Source organism: Ruditapes philippinarum, unplaced genomic scaffold, assembly GCF_026571515.1.
Source record: "Ruditapes philippinarum isolate M1 unplaced genomic scaffold, ASM2657151v2 ctg1654_1_1_1_1, whole genome shotgun sequence".
In the NCBI taxonomy this organism is placed as follows: domain Eukaryota; kingdom Metazoa; phylum Mollusca; class Bivalvia; order Venerida; family Veneridae; genus Ruditapes; species Ruditapes philippinarum.
The window spans coordinates 130,801-148,226 of record NW_026864100.1 but is presented as its reverse complement, the minus strand read 5'-3'; the positions used below and the strand labels follow the sequence as shown (position 1 = coordinate 148,226).

Below are 17,426 nucleotides of genomic sequence, written 5' to 3'. Positions count from 1 at the left end.
ATGAAGGAAGAAATATGCCAAACAATTTATCATTTTCATTTTATTACATAATTGAGCCGCGCCATGACAAAACCAACATAATGGGTTTGCGACCAGCATGTATCCAGACCAGCCTGCGCATCCGCACTGTCTGATCAGGATCCATGCTGTTCGCTATCAGTTTCTCTACTTGTTATAGGGTTTGTAAACGAACAGCATAGATCCTGATCAGACTGCGCAGATGCGCAGGCTGGTCTGGATCCATGCTGGTCGCAAACCCATTATGTTGGTTTTGTCGTGGCACGGCTCATATTAATTTATTTTATTACACGAGCAGTATTTCCTTGTCAAATATGGAAAATGTGTATTCCTGACAGCCACTATGAAAAGTTTCTCATGAAAAAAAAAGATAATTTTACTACGACCACATTAAATTGAATTTCATGTTTAGAATAAGGCACATATCAATAGGAAGTATCCGAAATAGTTGTGTCTATAAAGTTTTTTTCACGTCAAACTTATTTTCATCCTTTTATTTTTTTACAATAATTCTATTAGAGTAAATTAGTAGGCAATGGGTGGCCGAGTGTACGAAGGAAATGAACCTAAAAGCCCGAGACATTGACCGGTCAGTGATACACGATGGTTCGAAACATTTATTGAAATTCAATGTTGAATTACCGGGCACTTTTCCCTCCGATTGATTCGTGGTGTATAAACAGAATATGTTCTTACTCTATCACGTGACGGAAAAACTACAATTCTAAAACATGGCGACGCTCAACATGAATTTTCTAGTTCTATTGCTGCCGAAACTACTAAAAAATCACTTATAAATATTATACCGCAGGTATATTAAATGAAAGATAATATTTTTCTTGATATTTTGCTTCGTTTTCAAAAATATTTTACAGCATACATGTTATGATCTTGAAATTAATTTGTTTTCTCGCCAGGCATGTTGCCTGGTTTCCAAAATATTCTTGCACACATAACACTATCTGAATAAATACATAAATGAGAATTAATTAGCATTAAAAAAACTGAATGATAAAATTTTCAATCTTTGAAACAGATTATAACATCTATCATATATTAATTCAAAATGTTTTTTCTTTATTTCATACTGTTTCCTGATTTTTAAGCCTCCTGGATATACAAAAATAATGCGCACATCATAATACAAACTTGTAGAAAAAAGAAACAGATTGCTTGAAATATGTACTGTATTTATTTGCTGATGAGGAATAGATTTAATATAACACATTATCACACCACATGTATAATTTTGAAATAGGCGAATTAGACATCTTAAGTTTTCCCAAAGTATCGTCTTGTAAGTTTAGGATCCCATTTAATAAAAAGGCAAATAATAAATGAGAAACAATAAAAGGACTACTTCATTTTCATTATTGAATGCAGTAACTAACGTAATTCAGCCAGGAAAATCAGCCAGTCATTAAGATCTATCACGCAATCTATATGGAATTGGAGTTGCACCGCTTACATAATTTGTTCTTCATTGTTTGCCTTAGTGTTGTGTTTTTTTTTTGCAAACACATAAGGTTTTTTTTCTAAATTGTGAAGAACTTGAAACGGTTTATTTCATTTGTATTGGTTTATTTCACACAGTCATAAAGTATTAAAATGTACATATTAAAACGTTCAGATAAATACTTTCTGAAATGACAACCACAAAGTATACATAAACAATGAATATTCAAACAGTTTCTGAGGTAAGAACTTGTAATTTTTAGATTATAAGCCTCAGTTAATTGAGATAAATGCACTAGAAACAATACAAATAATTTGTGATCTGTTTTCAGTCTGCTTGTACAGTATAAGTACACTTGCTAAATTGTAAAAGCTCCCCTGCTTTCAATCTCGTGTATGTGAAATCTGGCTTTGTCATAAAAACGTCCCAATTTGAACCAAACTGTAAAATAAATTGCTTTTATTCTATAAGCAAAACCAAAATACCATTTTCTTACTAAAACATGTAAAGTGTTAATCGTAAAGACAATTAAAGTAGTTCTATAAAGATTAAGTACAGATGTAATTCAAGCAAAAATTTTAATACATGTCTACGAATGATCTATTTGAGCACATAATGAACTTTAAAGCAAATAAGATAATATTCTGGAAATATACTATACCTCTATCATAAACTGTCGGCAAGCACCACATGGCGTGATAAATGAGTTCAACATATCACTGAAATTGATTATAATAATATTTCTCATAACAGAATATATGGAATTTATAAAAATATTTGTTTTACAGATTACTCATGCCAGCACTGCAATAAGTAGGATACCAATAGTATTTACACTGATTTTGAATATTCTCATATCTCCGTGGATTAGGATCCCGGTATTTGGACATTTATAAGCTGTCCTCGTTCGAGAAAGCCATTCTTATCCACCTAGCCAACATATAGTTTTACTTGCGTACAAATTGCTTCAGCTAGCCAACGGATAGTTTTTACATTTGTAAAATTTACAGAGAGATACAAAATTATATTATTCTAATTACGGCATTTGGCAGTGACACTGTGTCTTCTTTTTTCCATAAGAGCTTTAACAAATTATCAACGTAAACTTTCATTCAAAGTTTGGCTGAAAAATAAAAGCCATGGTGGTGGTGATGGTAGTAGTAGTTTACCCTCCTCGTGAGAGGAAGCCACATTTTACTAGAGCACAGTTCAGCTACCACATCATTCCTGATTAGCTGTCAAGCCGTTACCATTACTATTTGCCTTCATTTCGCAAGGAACTCATACATGCCAGAGCACAAGTACAGTGCGGTTGACCGTAAATCAATCTCAACGAAAGTGGTGACCTGCACCGTTCGGGAATCGACCTGGGTCGCCCGATTCATAGTCCAGCGCTCCACCTAGTGAGCTAGCCGGGCGGCATGTAATAAACTTATTAGAAACATATCCTTTATACCTTGCAACGGCAATGGCTAGAAACTTTCTGTGTCCCTGTGACACAGCTTTGACAATAGCTGTTCTCTCCGCACAAATAGTTAAACCATGAGATACGTTTTCTACATTACAACCTAAATCAAAATATTTACAGATAAGTGTAGTGTTATATATAGTTTTTGTCATAAGTTTTATACTATACTTAAAGTATTAAATGTATAATTGACACTTTTTCAAAAGGCCTTTAAAACTTTATATTATTAAACTGACATAAATACAAAACATACAAAAGTTTACCATCTTGTTTGGAAAAGATATTGACAATTAAAGTTTAACATTTGTATTGGTTTTAAACATTAGTTTTAAACAACAACATTAATATTTATTACGTTTTCATTATCTGTAGAAAAGTATCACTTATCTAATAGTCTCCTTATTTGATAACTTCATATAAGAAGAAGGTGGGGCAAGAAAAACTGTCAGATTTTGTAAAATGAGATAGGGGCATCAAATGTTTTAATACTAATTATTTACAAACTATTCTTAACTTTTGTGCAAAATATATGGAGAGTTTACCATGCTGATGTTTTAATTATAATCATTTTAATTCGCTATGCTATCCAATTTCTTCCATTCCACAATAAAAATCATACTAAAACTTCAATTGTTTTTAAGAACAAATTTAAGATGAAAATAAAAAGAAGAAAATAAATTTACCATATTTGATAAAAGCAGTTTATATTTTATATTCTTGTACATTCATATAATCCAAGTAATTTCAGTAAATAGAAATATATATAGCATGAATATTTCATTTCATATTATGTATCATACATTTATTTTTCAAAAATATTTTACCTTTTATAACAGTACCATCTTCGCACAGAAGCGCCGCTCCAACATGGAACTTGGTGTATGGGGAATAAGCCATTCTTCTGGCTTCGTGACTTGCTTTCACCAACCCATCTATATCTATCTTGTCTAAATCAAATATAAAACAACAGGCACCTAGTTTGGCAATGTACTAAAGAATGCATACAGAAACTCGATTATATTGTCATAATATAATTTAAAAAAAAATACTTATAGAAAGTTGAATTGGTGCTCGAGGCATGGACAGTGGCCTGTAACCACTACTAACGTGTATGAACATGCTCAATAAGTCCTAGTCTGCGGCATTCTTAATTTTGCTGTTTTTTGGCGTTCTTAAGGTGTCCATTTTCTTATCTTATTGCTGAATCAGCGTTGCACGGGGAGGCTGTAAGAACATTGACCCGTTCATACAAACACATATCTTACATTTTTTATTCTTAAAGATCGTACAACATTTTTTTTCTGTCAGATAACCCTTTTTGCCCGCTTTTTAAATAAGTATTTTAATATCTTGTCGGTAATATGCAGACTTAATAACCTCTAATTCCTTTTCAATTTGTTCTGCTCTTTTACCTTTTGACTAAAAGTCTCTTTTTCATGGAATGGCATTAACGTATGACATTGAAGGCTCGATAATATCTGGAACATACGATACATATAGTACATCCCAGATAATATGGAACACATCTACGGATGTTTTGTAAATTCAGAATTTTATCATATTCATGTAAAATTGTAGCATTCTTCATAAGCCGGTGCTGGGGGGACGTGGACCATGAACTGATAAATTTTAAATGCATAAACGCTCGATAAATAAAATTAAAACAAATGAAATACGCCAATCCCGACAAGCATTTTATCTACTGTTATTTAAAACATAAAATTTCAAAAATAAGATGTCTTTTAAATAATTTTATTATAATTTTCTAATGTGTTCATTCTTTAACGAAGTAAAATGTGAGCCAGATGATCTTCATACCACAGTATTTATTTTTTAAAACTAAAGTGATTCATTAAACTTAAACCGGCCTTATAAGTAAAAGGTAAACACACTTTCTTGTGGTATTTAACACAAAATCATTTGTCAAATAAATTGACGATGAACATGACGATGAATTTTTAGTAATGTTTTTATTTTTCAGTAAATTTATAAGTAGCTAAAGTAACCTTTCTATACAAAATGTGTGGATTTATGGATCAGTTCCTGAATTACGTCCTATATTTTTATTGTAAAAGTCGCAGAATGGTTATGCAAGAAAAACAAATTTCTTACAATTTTCAAATTACTATTCAGAACGTTTTTACTGCAATATTTAACATTATTCATCTTTGTCATATATAAGGTTATTATTTATAACAAAAATATGTCAAAATAGTGTAGCGTTGTCTTTCGTGCGCATGTGAACAATTGCTACAAATATGATTCTTAAAATACAACAAAATATTGCTTTAATAAGACTACACGAAAGACGAAAATTGATAAATGAAGTTGTCTTGCTTGACAATGTACACTAAATGATAAACAGTACAAACCTGAAATTGATATCATTTTTTGATATGCTTCAAACTAAATATTGAAATAATTTAAGCCGCACAGAATTTTTAAATCTTGAACATCTATCATCACAATACCTTGATCCATTGCTTGACAAATTTTGTCGTCTGCACTATATTTAGATTGTCGAAAATGTCTTATTACATACCAAATTCACTCTTTATACAACGACGTGACAATTTAAAAGTGATTTGATCATGCCATTATGAGTACTTATACTAACAGTTAATGTATTCAAAACCACTGGCACGAGTGAATGTGTAAGACATAAGTTTGTAATGATAAAACAACTACTAGTAAAGATAATGTATAATTTGCATTATTTTTAACACATGCTCTTGAATACTGCAAACCTCATTTCCTACACAATTGCATTGTCAGCATTATTTGATGAAGTTCATTTTAAAATTTCTTGTATGCTTTTTTGTGCATTCACATCGTTGCCATTCTTCGATAATCTAATTCTAATTCTCCCTCAAACACGAAACACGTAATTTAACATGTTTCAATTGAGAAATGAGCCGTGTCACGACAAAACCAACATAATGGGTTTGCGACCAGCATGGATCCAGACCAGACTGCGCATCGGCGCAGTCTGATCAGGATCCATGCTGTTCGCTATCAGTTTCTCTACTTGTTAGGGTTTGTAAGCAAACAGCATGGATCCTGATCAGACTGCGCGGATGCGCAGGCTGGTCTGGATCCATGCTGGTCGCAAACCCATTATGTTGGTTTTGTCATGACGCGGCTCAAATTGCATTTTATGACTTGAGAGAGTATTTTAATAATGGAAATTCACTTATTAAAACATTTTGTTTCATATTTAGATTGGCCTAGTTAATGATAGAGCAATTTAATTATAGTTTAGTTATTGTATATACGTGTTATGAACAAGATTCAAGTAACTTAATTTATCGTGAATCTTCACTGTATATGTCTTAGTAAGTGGTTAACCTTGTTTAATCGTTGCTCAGAAATATCAGATTGATCCTTTTATGTCTTTAACACAAGAATTACATATTACTTGTCCAACTTACATTTGCTAATGCAGTTGTTCTGGGAGTGTTCGGGGCTATTTTTTTATTTTTATCTAAACCTAGAGATTGTCTTTAGAAATAGATCATTTTGCACTTTTGCAGAACAATTTGGAAAGAACAAGATTTTTTTTTCTAAAAAATCACTCACACTAGGCTAACCTCCTTTAGTACTGCCACTGGTTACTGTACGTTTAGGTGTACGGTGTCCTACTTGCGGCTCAAAAATCATATATTTGGCTAATACTCCGTGGAAATTACAAGGAGGTAAATTATCACCACTTTGTGCTTCAAAATTAACTTTTAAGGAATAGAGTGGTGACATTTTTGCGGTGCAAACTCGACAGCGAAAACTGCTTTTTGTACCTTAACAAAAGTATATGGACTTTTCTACATGCATATTTACAGGCTTAAAATTTTATGAATTGTTGTTTGAATCAGTTCGTTCAGGAGTATTTTAGTGTATAGTTAATGTATAAAATTTACTCAATTATTGACACAATGTCGGCCTTATCTAAGACCATAGTATTACGGTATCATTAACAAATGTTATTTATCATATTTAATCCAGTGAAAGACTTCTTATATTGTATGAAAATGTTTGAAAAAATTCATTTTATTTTAGATGCTATGTTTTAAATAACACATATCATTTAAGCAATATATTGGCATCAGCATTTAATTGCCATTTTGAATATTTTAACTCTATTAGCGAAAAGTTTATCTTTCTTTTCTTACTACGGTATCACTTACACGTAAGTAGAGGGTGATAAATATATACAAATATTATTGAAATAGTCATACTTTCTTATTTACAGGAAAAACTAAATTATTCAAGTTTCCATTTTGAGTTCCCGAATAAGACGCCTGTACCTAGTTTCGTGCAATAACTCAGTGAACGAAATCAATAAAAAAGATAAATCTTTCACAAAATCATCTCTCGGGCAATATCGAGAATTATTTTCATGTTCAAACCATATGGGAAATTTGCATCGTATGTTTACAATTACACAGTTACACTGAAAGAGTACATAAACGAATTATGAATTAATGAACATATCAGTTTTATCAATGATCAAATGATAAAATGTATAATTAAAAAATATCTCAAACATCAATTTTATTATGGCACTTTTATTAGATATCATATCACATCATATCATAATTGCTGATGAATATTTATAGCTCTTCAATGTATTGATCTGGTAACTTAACATATTACAAACTCTTATTTATTCGCCGGGTTAGAAAACTGAGTTCACTTTTGATGTCACAGAACACATGTTTATTGTATTTACAAAATCGGTGGCACTAGTACTGTGATACATTTCTCATTGATGTATATACATGTAATAGAATGATCTGTCGAAGTTATGGATAAAGGTAAATAACATGATAGACAGCAAGTACGAGTTTTATAAAATTCTAATTGTTCCGAGCTAACAATATATAAAATATATCAAACCTCATTCAAGAATTACGACCCCTAATGGCATTTCAGTGAAACACAAAAAGGTTAAATTACAATGTTGAAAATTTTAAGCTATATGAAGAAAAAAAGCAGACATCAAAATTATTTATTAAAAATCTCATGTTCTTTCTGTGAGAACAAATAAGAAGATACTGTGAATTAGTTTGTAATAACAAAACTTCTTGGAAATGTCTAGAGGAAATTAATTGTAATTAAAGGGAGCTTACTCAACTACTCATTACTAAATAAGGTCGTCAAAGTACACTTTCTTAACAAACCGCTTAAGTTACACTTGTCTGCTTCTAACTACATCTGTCAGCTTGTTGATAGCATGGACTGAATACAATAATTTCTAATATTATAATAAAACGGCATATGATACCAAAGCAAATGCTTTAATTTTATGCACTAAAATTGGAACATTATATGCCACAGTATGATCTTAAACATTATATACATGGATATTTCATTAAACCCCCTGCGTATTATTCAACAGACAATATTCTTACGATTTTCAAAAGTTAATGAATGACAAAATGAAGCTACAATAAAATGAAGTAATGTGACTAATACAATACAACCAAAATGGTCGATATTTATTTGTATACGAACACATAAATGACGCGAACTTTTATTTTATTGTATTCCTTTTGGAAAAAAAATATAAAAAGTATATCTTAATCATACAATTACATATTTATACACTTATATTTAAAAAAAATCTACATAAGCCACCTTTAAAGATGATAGAAGTTTGATTCATAATTCATTTTCAATGATACATTGACTCCCTTGTCTGGTGAATGTAATAAATCGAGTCTTTTCTTCCAAAACGGCGACCGCAGCAAATGCTCCTTAGCGCTTGACGAAACCTTGATCCCGTAATGCAATACAGGAAAAAGTTAGCGCATCTGTTTACATACACAAGGTAGAATATCACACAAAATACAATATGTCCGACATCAGCATCGACGAAATCTGGCCGAATAATGTCGTATAATGCAAGCGGTAGCGTACATACCATGATCGTGACAGAGTCCAGTATCAACATTACAGTAAGCTGTCGTGACTTGGACGACTTTCTATGAAGACCATTACTTGTTGCTCTGATATTTCTGCCGTTCATATCTTCAGATTGAAGAGTGAAAGCGGCCTTGTCAGCATCGCGAACACTTTTCGTTATTATCAAATTACTAAAGATTATTACGAAGAAGGATAGAAATAAAAATATGTTCTGAGAAATGGGCCAAACTCTGTTCACATACACCCGCAGTATGTTATTAGTTATGTCAATTTCACAAAGATATGCTAAAAAATCTTTAGGAACCATTTTTGACTTTAGAAGGTAATGAATATCCTTTAATGCTACAAACATCACAAGTCCCAGCATGACGTATTTAGCCTTCCGTTTCGTACAGAGACTTGGAGCTTTAAGAGGAAACTTTATAGCTACAGCTCGCTCCAATGTCATTGCCGCTGTGAGAACAATACCCATATTACTCGTACTCACTCCTATGAAATATGTTACTTTGCATATGTAATCTTCATAATCTCCTCTATAAATCAGCTCAGGAAAACTCACGTGAAGCCAGTGCAAGGGGAATGCTACGAGAAGTGTAATATTATCAACGATTGCATTAAAACACATGTAAAGTGATGTTGACACATTACTAAAATAACGGGTTCTCATGATTACTATAACCAGACTGTTACATGTTACTCCAATCAAAATTAAAATTGGCGGTGCATAAAGGTCAAGCTGGTCAGCAATAAATCCAAGGTCACTTCGTCGTGATCCATTTGTAGAGTTTGACATGTTTTTCCACAATACATGCATGTGAATTCCATTCAGTTTTGAAAACAAGTTTTATTTTGAATCACAATTTACTGTACCAGAGTTTGTTGTATTCTGTCCGGCCACTTAAGTGTGGCTTTCTTTTATATCACTGTCCAGCTTAATAATCATATCTAATCAATTATACTCTACAATTACTTTCATCAATCTAAATATCATCAACTCTCGCAGAATAGAATGCGATATGTCACTCTGTTTGCTGAGCATTTTTCATTTGTCACTTCCGTTGCGCATACCTTAGAAAATGATTGTTTTTCAACTGCACTGGGACAACACCGTACAATTGTTATTCAATATTTCCTGTAAACGCTATTATTGACTCACGTCATTGAGAAGTGTTGATCAACATCTGTATTAATTTGAGAGTTCCCAGGCAGCACGACTTCCGTCACAAACATGCATTTATTCCATCACTTGATAAACTCATCTAAATGTCACTGTTCAGCTTTAGACCAAACTACAGCTTAACTTTACTTGTACTGAATTTTTTGAACTGTCCTTTATAATTGAGCCGTGTCACGACAAAACCAACATAATGGGTTTGCGACCAGCATGGATCCAGACCAGCCTGCGCATCCGCGCAGTCTGATCAGGATCCATGCTGTTCGCTATCAGTTTCTCAACTTGTAATAGGGTTTGTAAGCGAACAGCATGGATCCTGATCAGACTGCGCGGATGCGCAGGCTGGTCTGGATCCATGCTGGTCGCAAACCCATTATGTTGGTTTTGTCATGACACGGCTCATATCAGTTTTGGGGATATCAAGATAAAAACTGCGAAGATTAAAGAGCCTGTCAAGACTTCACAGATGAGCAGGCCTGGCTGTTAATTCCCATCAATTTTGGATTAACAAAGTCATTGTATCATTTTCTGCTTGAATGTCACTTGACATACGTACAGTTGTCTTCAATCCGTTAATTTCATATAATTGGCAAAGGAAAACAATGAAATGGATGTTTTAAAAATTCTCTTGATTTACGACTGTCACCCAAATACGTAAGACAAGAAAAACCTCAAAACTTGTTTGTTCGGGCAAAATTTAATGATATATTAATAACAACAAAGAATTTTTTATACAGTAGCATATTATTATTAAATATACCGATAGGAGAAGGATATGCAGTGTTTTGTTAAACAATTATTGTAATTATTAAAATAAACGATGGTGCGAGTAAAATGAATAGAAAAAGTTTATCCTTTGTAGCAAATAAGTTTTTTAAATATTAAATTATCCCATATTTTCAAATGGCCTGAAATAATATATTTTAGATTTTTTTGTCAATTATCATCATGGTAACGGATAATTCTAAAAAAATCCCGAACAGTATGTATATAGCAATGTAGTGCAGCATGGAATGTATTCTGAAAAACAAGTTTTTGCTATGATTATTCAGCAAATACTTTGATTTATAAACGTTCACAAGAATATTGTACTTGACTTCTAGTATTAAGTATTTAGTTATAGTATTTCCTTTATCCAATGCCGATACAAATATACATTTATTTACCCCATACATACCATAATTTAAACAACATGATTACAAAAAGCTTTCCATTGATCAATAATGATAATTAATGATGAATCCAACCCATTCACCTGGTACAGCAACATTTAGAGTGTTCTTGCCCGTGCCGAGGAAAAACTTCATTGCTCTATGACGAACCGAATTAATGCATGAAGCTTGCTTTGTTCCCCAGACAGATGTACCATATGACAAGCATCATAAAGTTTTGTATATACCTCGAAAGGAAAATCGCTGGAATTCTTAAATTTAGTAGTGAGGAGTCCCAGGGCACGACCAGCACTTTGTGCAACATATTTAGCTAAACCATTATAATCTAAGAATTCATCAAAAGGCCCTGTCGCACTAGACTGCGCTTTTACTGCGTTTGTACGGCGTTGTTAAATTTAAGCCTGCGTCACATTACACTCCGATTAGGTTAACGATGGGGTACCGATGTCTGAACGGGCTGAAATTATCAAATTTTTAAGGTCTCCGCCCGGTGACCCTCCGGTGTCAAGTCACCGGTGAGACACCGTACGAGTAATCGGAGAATTTTAGCGCGGAGTTATTTTCTTGCGGCATCCGGTACCTCGCCAGCTCACCGCAGCAGACACGGTGAAATACCCTCTGATACCCGGCCGGACTCCTTTTGATATCGGTTACATGTAGGTGAAAATTTTCACATCTTGAGCGCCAAATAATCCTCCAGTTTTCGAGCGATATCCGAGCGGTCATCGAAGGAGACTCGGCAGGTAACCGGCTGGAATCCGGATAGACGCAGTATGCTGCACGTATGGGTCTTAAGTTGCCCCGAAGGAGCGTTTGGAGTATTAAACAGATCTTACGACAGGTTAACCGTTAAACTGTGAACTAGGCGACCCGTGTTAAATTCTCGGACGGTGCAGTTCACTTTCGTGCAGTTATCAATTCCTTATTAAAGTGAAGAAGATTATTTCTGTATACGTGCTTGACAGACTGTAAAGGAACGATGCCGCCGTGGCTGAACTGCGCTTACTGAGGTGATCCGGAGGGGAAATCACAAATACCATCACCTAATACTATTCTCTCGTTATCCAGTCTGCAAAGTGCATTCGGCAAAATCGCTAGACTTGTAATCTCGACATTGTGGTTTCGATTCCGGGGCTTGCCAACTAAAATTTCTGTAAACTATTTTGGTCGAGACTTAAAATTGAGGTCCAACGTGTATTAGTGCTTTATATAAGTGCTTGGATTGCATAAGAAGAAGAAGCTTCTTGGCGTTGCCTTGTGCACTCTCGTGGTTTCTTTGGTATCTTGCTGGGCTCCTTAACGGCGGTCCCGTGATGCTGGATTGTGTCGGGTTTTCTTTATTATTGAACTCCGTCTTTTCTTGTTAAGCTTGTTTTACATATTTTTCTAAATTTGGGCTTCTTGCTGTATCTGTATCTTGCGCTGTCCTAAGAAATCTAAAACGACTAATACTCTTCTGGAGGACTCGCTTGTACGGGAAACCGATGTCGAGAATAAGAAAAATTAATTGCTCACATATACTCTCTCATTAAAGTTCTGCGTTTTCACACAGTCAGGTGTTTTTGGAACGTTTACAAGTTCCATTTACAATCTTTTATCGGAAACTTTGATTTCAAGGTGTAATATGCAAAACAGCCAGTAAAGAAAGGTGAGACATAAGTCTGGGGAAGAGAGCAAGTTAACCCAGAACACAAAGGAGAAAACTAGCAAAAGTTGGAACATGAAGAACAGCAGGAAAGAGGGAGAACATACCATACGAATACCGTCCGACAGCCTGCCGGATATCGTACGGCTTTTGCCCGTATACTTTACAGTCACTGTACGATGGCTCTAAAACCGACCGGATAACGGAAGGCAATCGGACAATTACCGTACGATACTCTGCCGATTCACTTAAGAATATCGATCGGTGTCCAGAAAGAAGATGCCAAGTGTTTTCTCCGGGTGATCGGGTGAATACACTTCGGAATCCGTCCGAATAACTAGCGGACCACAGAGGTTGAAAGACCACCCATTTCTTTCCGGACATGATTGAAATGTTCTTTCCGATCTAAAATTATCAACGGTGTCCAATCGGTCCCTCTATATCGGCCGGTCCCCGCTTGTTATGTGACGTAGATATTAACAAAGCGCTGCGAGATCGCAAGGAAAAACTAATATGTTTGATGACATGGAGACTTCACGGCGTCTTCACGACGTCCTTACGGCGATCATGGCGTTGTTACGGAGCTTCCACGGCATGTAGTGCGTTCTTACGGCGTTTTAAATGGCGATTGTTTGCGTTCGGACTGCCCTTCTGGTGCGTTCTATGAGCTTCCACTGCGCGTTCACGCTGCTCACACGGCGCTCACACTGCGCTGAAAGCATGATTCATATACCATATACCAGCGATTACTCACTCTGAATAATGTCATGCTTTAGAGAATTCAAGCAGATGAATTACAACAAACTGTGCTCTTAATAGGTATTTACTGGAATTGGGACTGAAACTGGTGGTATTAAAAGCGTATTAATGGGTTGGTCTTAATTGTGGATCATGTTACCATTAACATAAAGAACAGAAAATTCCGTTCTTTAAAAAGTGGTCTTAATAGAAGGGTGGTCTTAATTCCGGGTGGTCCTAAGTTGGGATTCTACTGGACAGTAGTCTGCAATTTCAGAAAAACGCAGTAGAATCGCCATGAGAGCGCAATGGTCGCCGTGACAGTGCCGTGAAGTCGAATTAAGAGAGTTTTAGAAATATAAAGCTCCGTTAAAGCGCCATACACACGCAGTATAAGCGCAGCAGAGACGCCGCACAATCTCCGTACAAGCGCTGTGGATAGACACGGTGTTTATTCGGCGATCCTCCTGCGCTTTTACGGCGCTTCTGTTACGTTGTAAAAGATGCTACTGAGTTGCTATGACGCCCTTACTGCGATCCCACAGCACTCTTATCAGAACGCCGAGTGACGGCGTTTGTTTTGAGCATGCTAAAAATGCGCGCCATCGGTCGGCTTTCTATGCGATGCTACTACGATGCTTCGGCAAAGTTTGCGATCTTACTGCGCTCACCTCGGCGTTTTGAAGTTTTCTTTACGCTGCCCTCGTGTGATAGGGGTTTAACATACTACCAAGATACATGTACTTACAAGCATACTCAATTACTGATATACCACATTTAAAAACATATTCAGATCTAGGCACAGCCTTTGGTCTAAAGTGCTTAACATTACTTTAACTGGCATTTACAAACTTCCGTTTATGAGGCACCAATCATTTAGGTGGTTTAATATATCCTGTAAATCAGTTTCATTTTCAGTGATAATAACAATATCGTCTGCATAAAGTAAAACTTACAATATCGACACATTCATTCTACTACTGAAACTGAGAAAATGTATGTAAATATTGAATAAAATTGTAGATAAGGAACATGTGTTGAAAATTGCACATAAAGCATCATCATGCCAATGCAATAAATTTTAGCATGACCTTGTAGAAATAGATTAGAAAAACTGTGAAAGTGTTAGATGTATATGACGAATGAGCATCTGGTGTATAACAAAGATATATTAAGTAGTATATACATTATGAGTCTTAAAATACGTGCATGTATAAACTTTTAATATATTTAGAATACAAAAACATGTCTGATAGTATATTGAATATGGATAGAGCAGTGTCCTAACTTGTGAGTAAGTTTATTGCAATTGTTTATTTTGTCAAATAAAGTTCTTATAGCAAAAAAATTACATTATTATCAAAATTTCTATGTTCAAAGTGGATAGGTCTATAATAGGCATACTTTCCATAAGTATTTCAGCAAATGTAAAAAACAATGCTGCTTTAAGAATAAATGCGGCTAAAGTTCTTTGTGATTCATAAACATTTATATGATAGATAATAATATTTTGTTCTTTAGAACTTTATTACCAATATATATATATTTGATGGATGAAAATAAATGACTAACTAATAGTTTTAAAATTATAAGAAAGAATAATTTTTATCCTGTTGCAGTATGATATTAGGACACGTGTGGTTGTTGGTGCCGCGGTGTTAGTCACGTTCCTAGCTTGTTTTTTGTTGGAATACAGCGGAACGTTGAATTTCACTCAAGGTTACTTTTTTCATTTCAAACTTTATCACAATAATAATCAGCCTTTATCGAACGATTTATATATTAATTTATCTAAAAACGTGAATGCTTTATATAGAAAGTTTTACTTATTATCACGACGCTATGGTGGAATGAGGATTTTTTTTATCAATTATTCTGTTGTTTATTTGTTAAAGATGATTTTGAGTTCAAAGTGATTGTTTCAAGATTTGTTGACTTGAAGATATGCATACAAGCGTAGTGATAATTTTGTGTGATTTTGTAATACTGCATAATCCACTGCAAGGGTGAGAGGTTAAAGTTAGGGTTGGGGCTGGACATGAAAGGGTTTTTTTCTTTATCTTTTTTGATACTCAGATTTTCATCTTTTTCTTTTTGTTTTCGTAAGTTTAGTTTAAACATATTTTATTTCTCAGAATATATACAATATTATAATTCACAATATACAGAGAGCAATTCAAATATTCTTAAAAAACAGGATTAGAATGAAAGACAACATGTCTTATGAAATTCTTCTCCTAAGTCCTAAGTAGGATTGTTCTTGCGTCTTTTGCCTGATATAGGTTATAAAGTCCTAGGAATTAGGAATCCGTTTTTAGTAAAGCTTTTTAAAAAAATTCTCTTTTAAAAAGAATTTCACTTAATTATGCTTAATTATGCTATTCTGTGAAAAGCGTTTCAGCGCTTTTTATTTCACAATAAGAGTTCTGGAAAAACATAATGAGCGAATGATCTGAACATTTGCACACAAGTTATTGAACTGCATAAAATGGAACATTGATTTTGAAAAAATATTTCCAGTCCCGTTATGTCAATAACACTTTATCTTGTTTTTAACTTGTTTCTATTGCTTCTTATATAAACTATAGATCTCATTCAGAAAGTAACATCGACACGTTTGAACAAAAAACTTCAAGCACAAAGCTTTAGCACAACTGAAAAAATGACTTATCTCAATCAAATATATCCATCAGAGCAAAGTCGGAGAATAAATAGAATCAACAAAGTTTGCAAAGAAAAAGACATATTTCGGAATCCTATATACAAAGGTAAAAACAGTACTTTTTACTACTATTCACCAACTTACAACTTTACATATTGTAAGGTGACAAAGTCAGGATCGACATTTTGGATGCAAATCTTTAACATTTTAGAGAACGGAGTGGAAAATACAGAAGAACTTTTTTCGGAAGGAAGAACGCTTGTTCACTATTTGGCAAATAAATTTACTGTAAAGATAGAGAGTCATGTAAGAAAAAAATCTCTGTCCGTCATTGTGTCACGTGACCCGTTTAGTCGTCTGTTTTCAGCGTTCATAGACAGATCATATTTGTTTTTAGATGACGATGTCAACAAAAATATTCTGCAGCTTAGGCCGACATGGGTAAACAAATTGTGTCCTGATGACATCACATTTAAGGAGTTCTTGGATTTTATCATTCTTAAAGTGGAAATGGGACAGACATTAAATCGCCACTGGGCACCAATTTATAATCTATGTCGTCCGTGTGATGTAAGCGCTTATATACTTGTGAAACAAGAAAGCTTTTCAAAAGACGTAGAGCAGGCATTGAAAGCTTTCAGTGTACCTGATGAAAAGCTTGACACGATTCTATCAGCGTTACATGAACTCAAAATTGAAACAACTATACCAGGAATCGTCCAAACAGTCCTCAATAGAAATAAGATAACGAAAAATGGAACATGTGTGTGTGGCCAAAAATTAATACAAAGAATATGGACCGCTTTTAAAATACAAGGGTACTTGAAAGTTACAATTAAGTTTCCGAGAAAACTGTTTAATAGTAGCGGTCAGTATGACAACACATCTTATGTCTCAGAAGTTATACTTGCTGCTATAAAAAGAAATAAAATGACGTCATCAGAAATGAAACGACAACGTTATAAAGCGTTAGTAGACGCATACAAGAAAATAAGAAATGAAACTTTGACACAAATTGTTGACATTTACAAATTCGATTTTAAAATGTTTAATTATTCTACAATTGCTCCTCATTAACCACTTAATTCCACCTGTCTGATACTGAGTTGTGTAACCATCTGTCTGATACTGTGTTGTGTAACCATCTGTCTGTTACTGAGTTGTGTAACCA

At 34.1% G+C, this 17,426-nt stretch overlaps 3 protein-coding genes across 3 annotated transcripts; 1 reads left to right on the top strand and 2 right to left on the bottom strand.

Moving 5' to 3' along the window:
* Positions 1–1,735: 1,735 nt before the first annotated feature.
* Positions 1,736–5,526, bottom strand: LOC132724432 (cytidine deaminase-like). Its single transcript, XM_060709291.1, has 5 exons — positions 5,414–5,526; positions 3,767–3,889; positions 2,931–3,042; positions 2,136–2,193; positions 1,736–1,915 (listed from the first exon to the last, which is right to left on the bottom strand). The coding sequence occupies exons 1-5, from the start codon at positions 5,421–5,423 to the stop codon at positions 1,802–1,804; spliced, it is 417 nt and encodes a 138-aa protein (XP_060565274.1). The 5' UTR covers positions 5,424–5,526; the 3' UTR covers positions 1,736–1,801.
* A 3,087-nt stretch (positions 5,527–8,613) lies between these two features.
* Positions 8,614–9,657, bottom strand: LOC132724424 (galanin receptor type 2-like). Its single transcript, XM_060709284.1, has one exon. It carries the CDS (start codon positions 9,655–9,657, stop codon positions 8,614–8,616), a length of 1,044 nt encoding a protein of 347 aa, XP_060565267.1.
* Positions 9,658–16,223: 6,566 nt separating this feature from the next.
* On the top strand, positions 16,224–17,370 carry LOC132724427 (carbohydrate sulfotransferase 14-like). Its single transcript, XM_060709286.1, has one exon. It carries the CDS (start codon positions 16,256–16,258, stop codon positions 17,330–17,332), a length of 1,077 nt encoding a protein of 358 aa, XP_060565269.1. The 5' UTR covers positions 16,224–16,255; the 3' UTR covers positions 17,333–17,370.
* Positions 17,371–17,426: the final 56 nt, after the last annotated feature.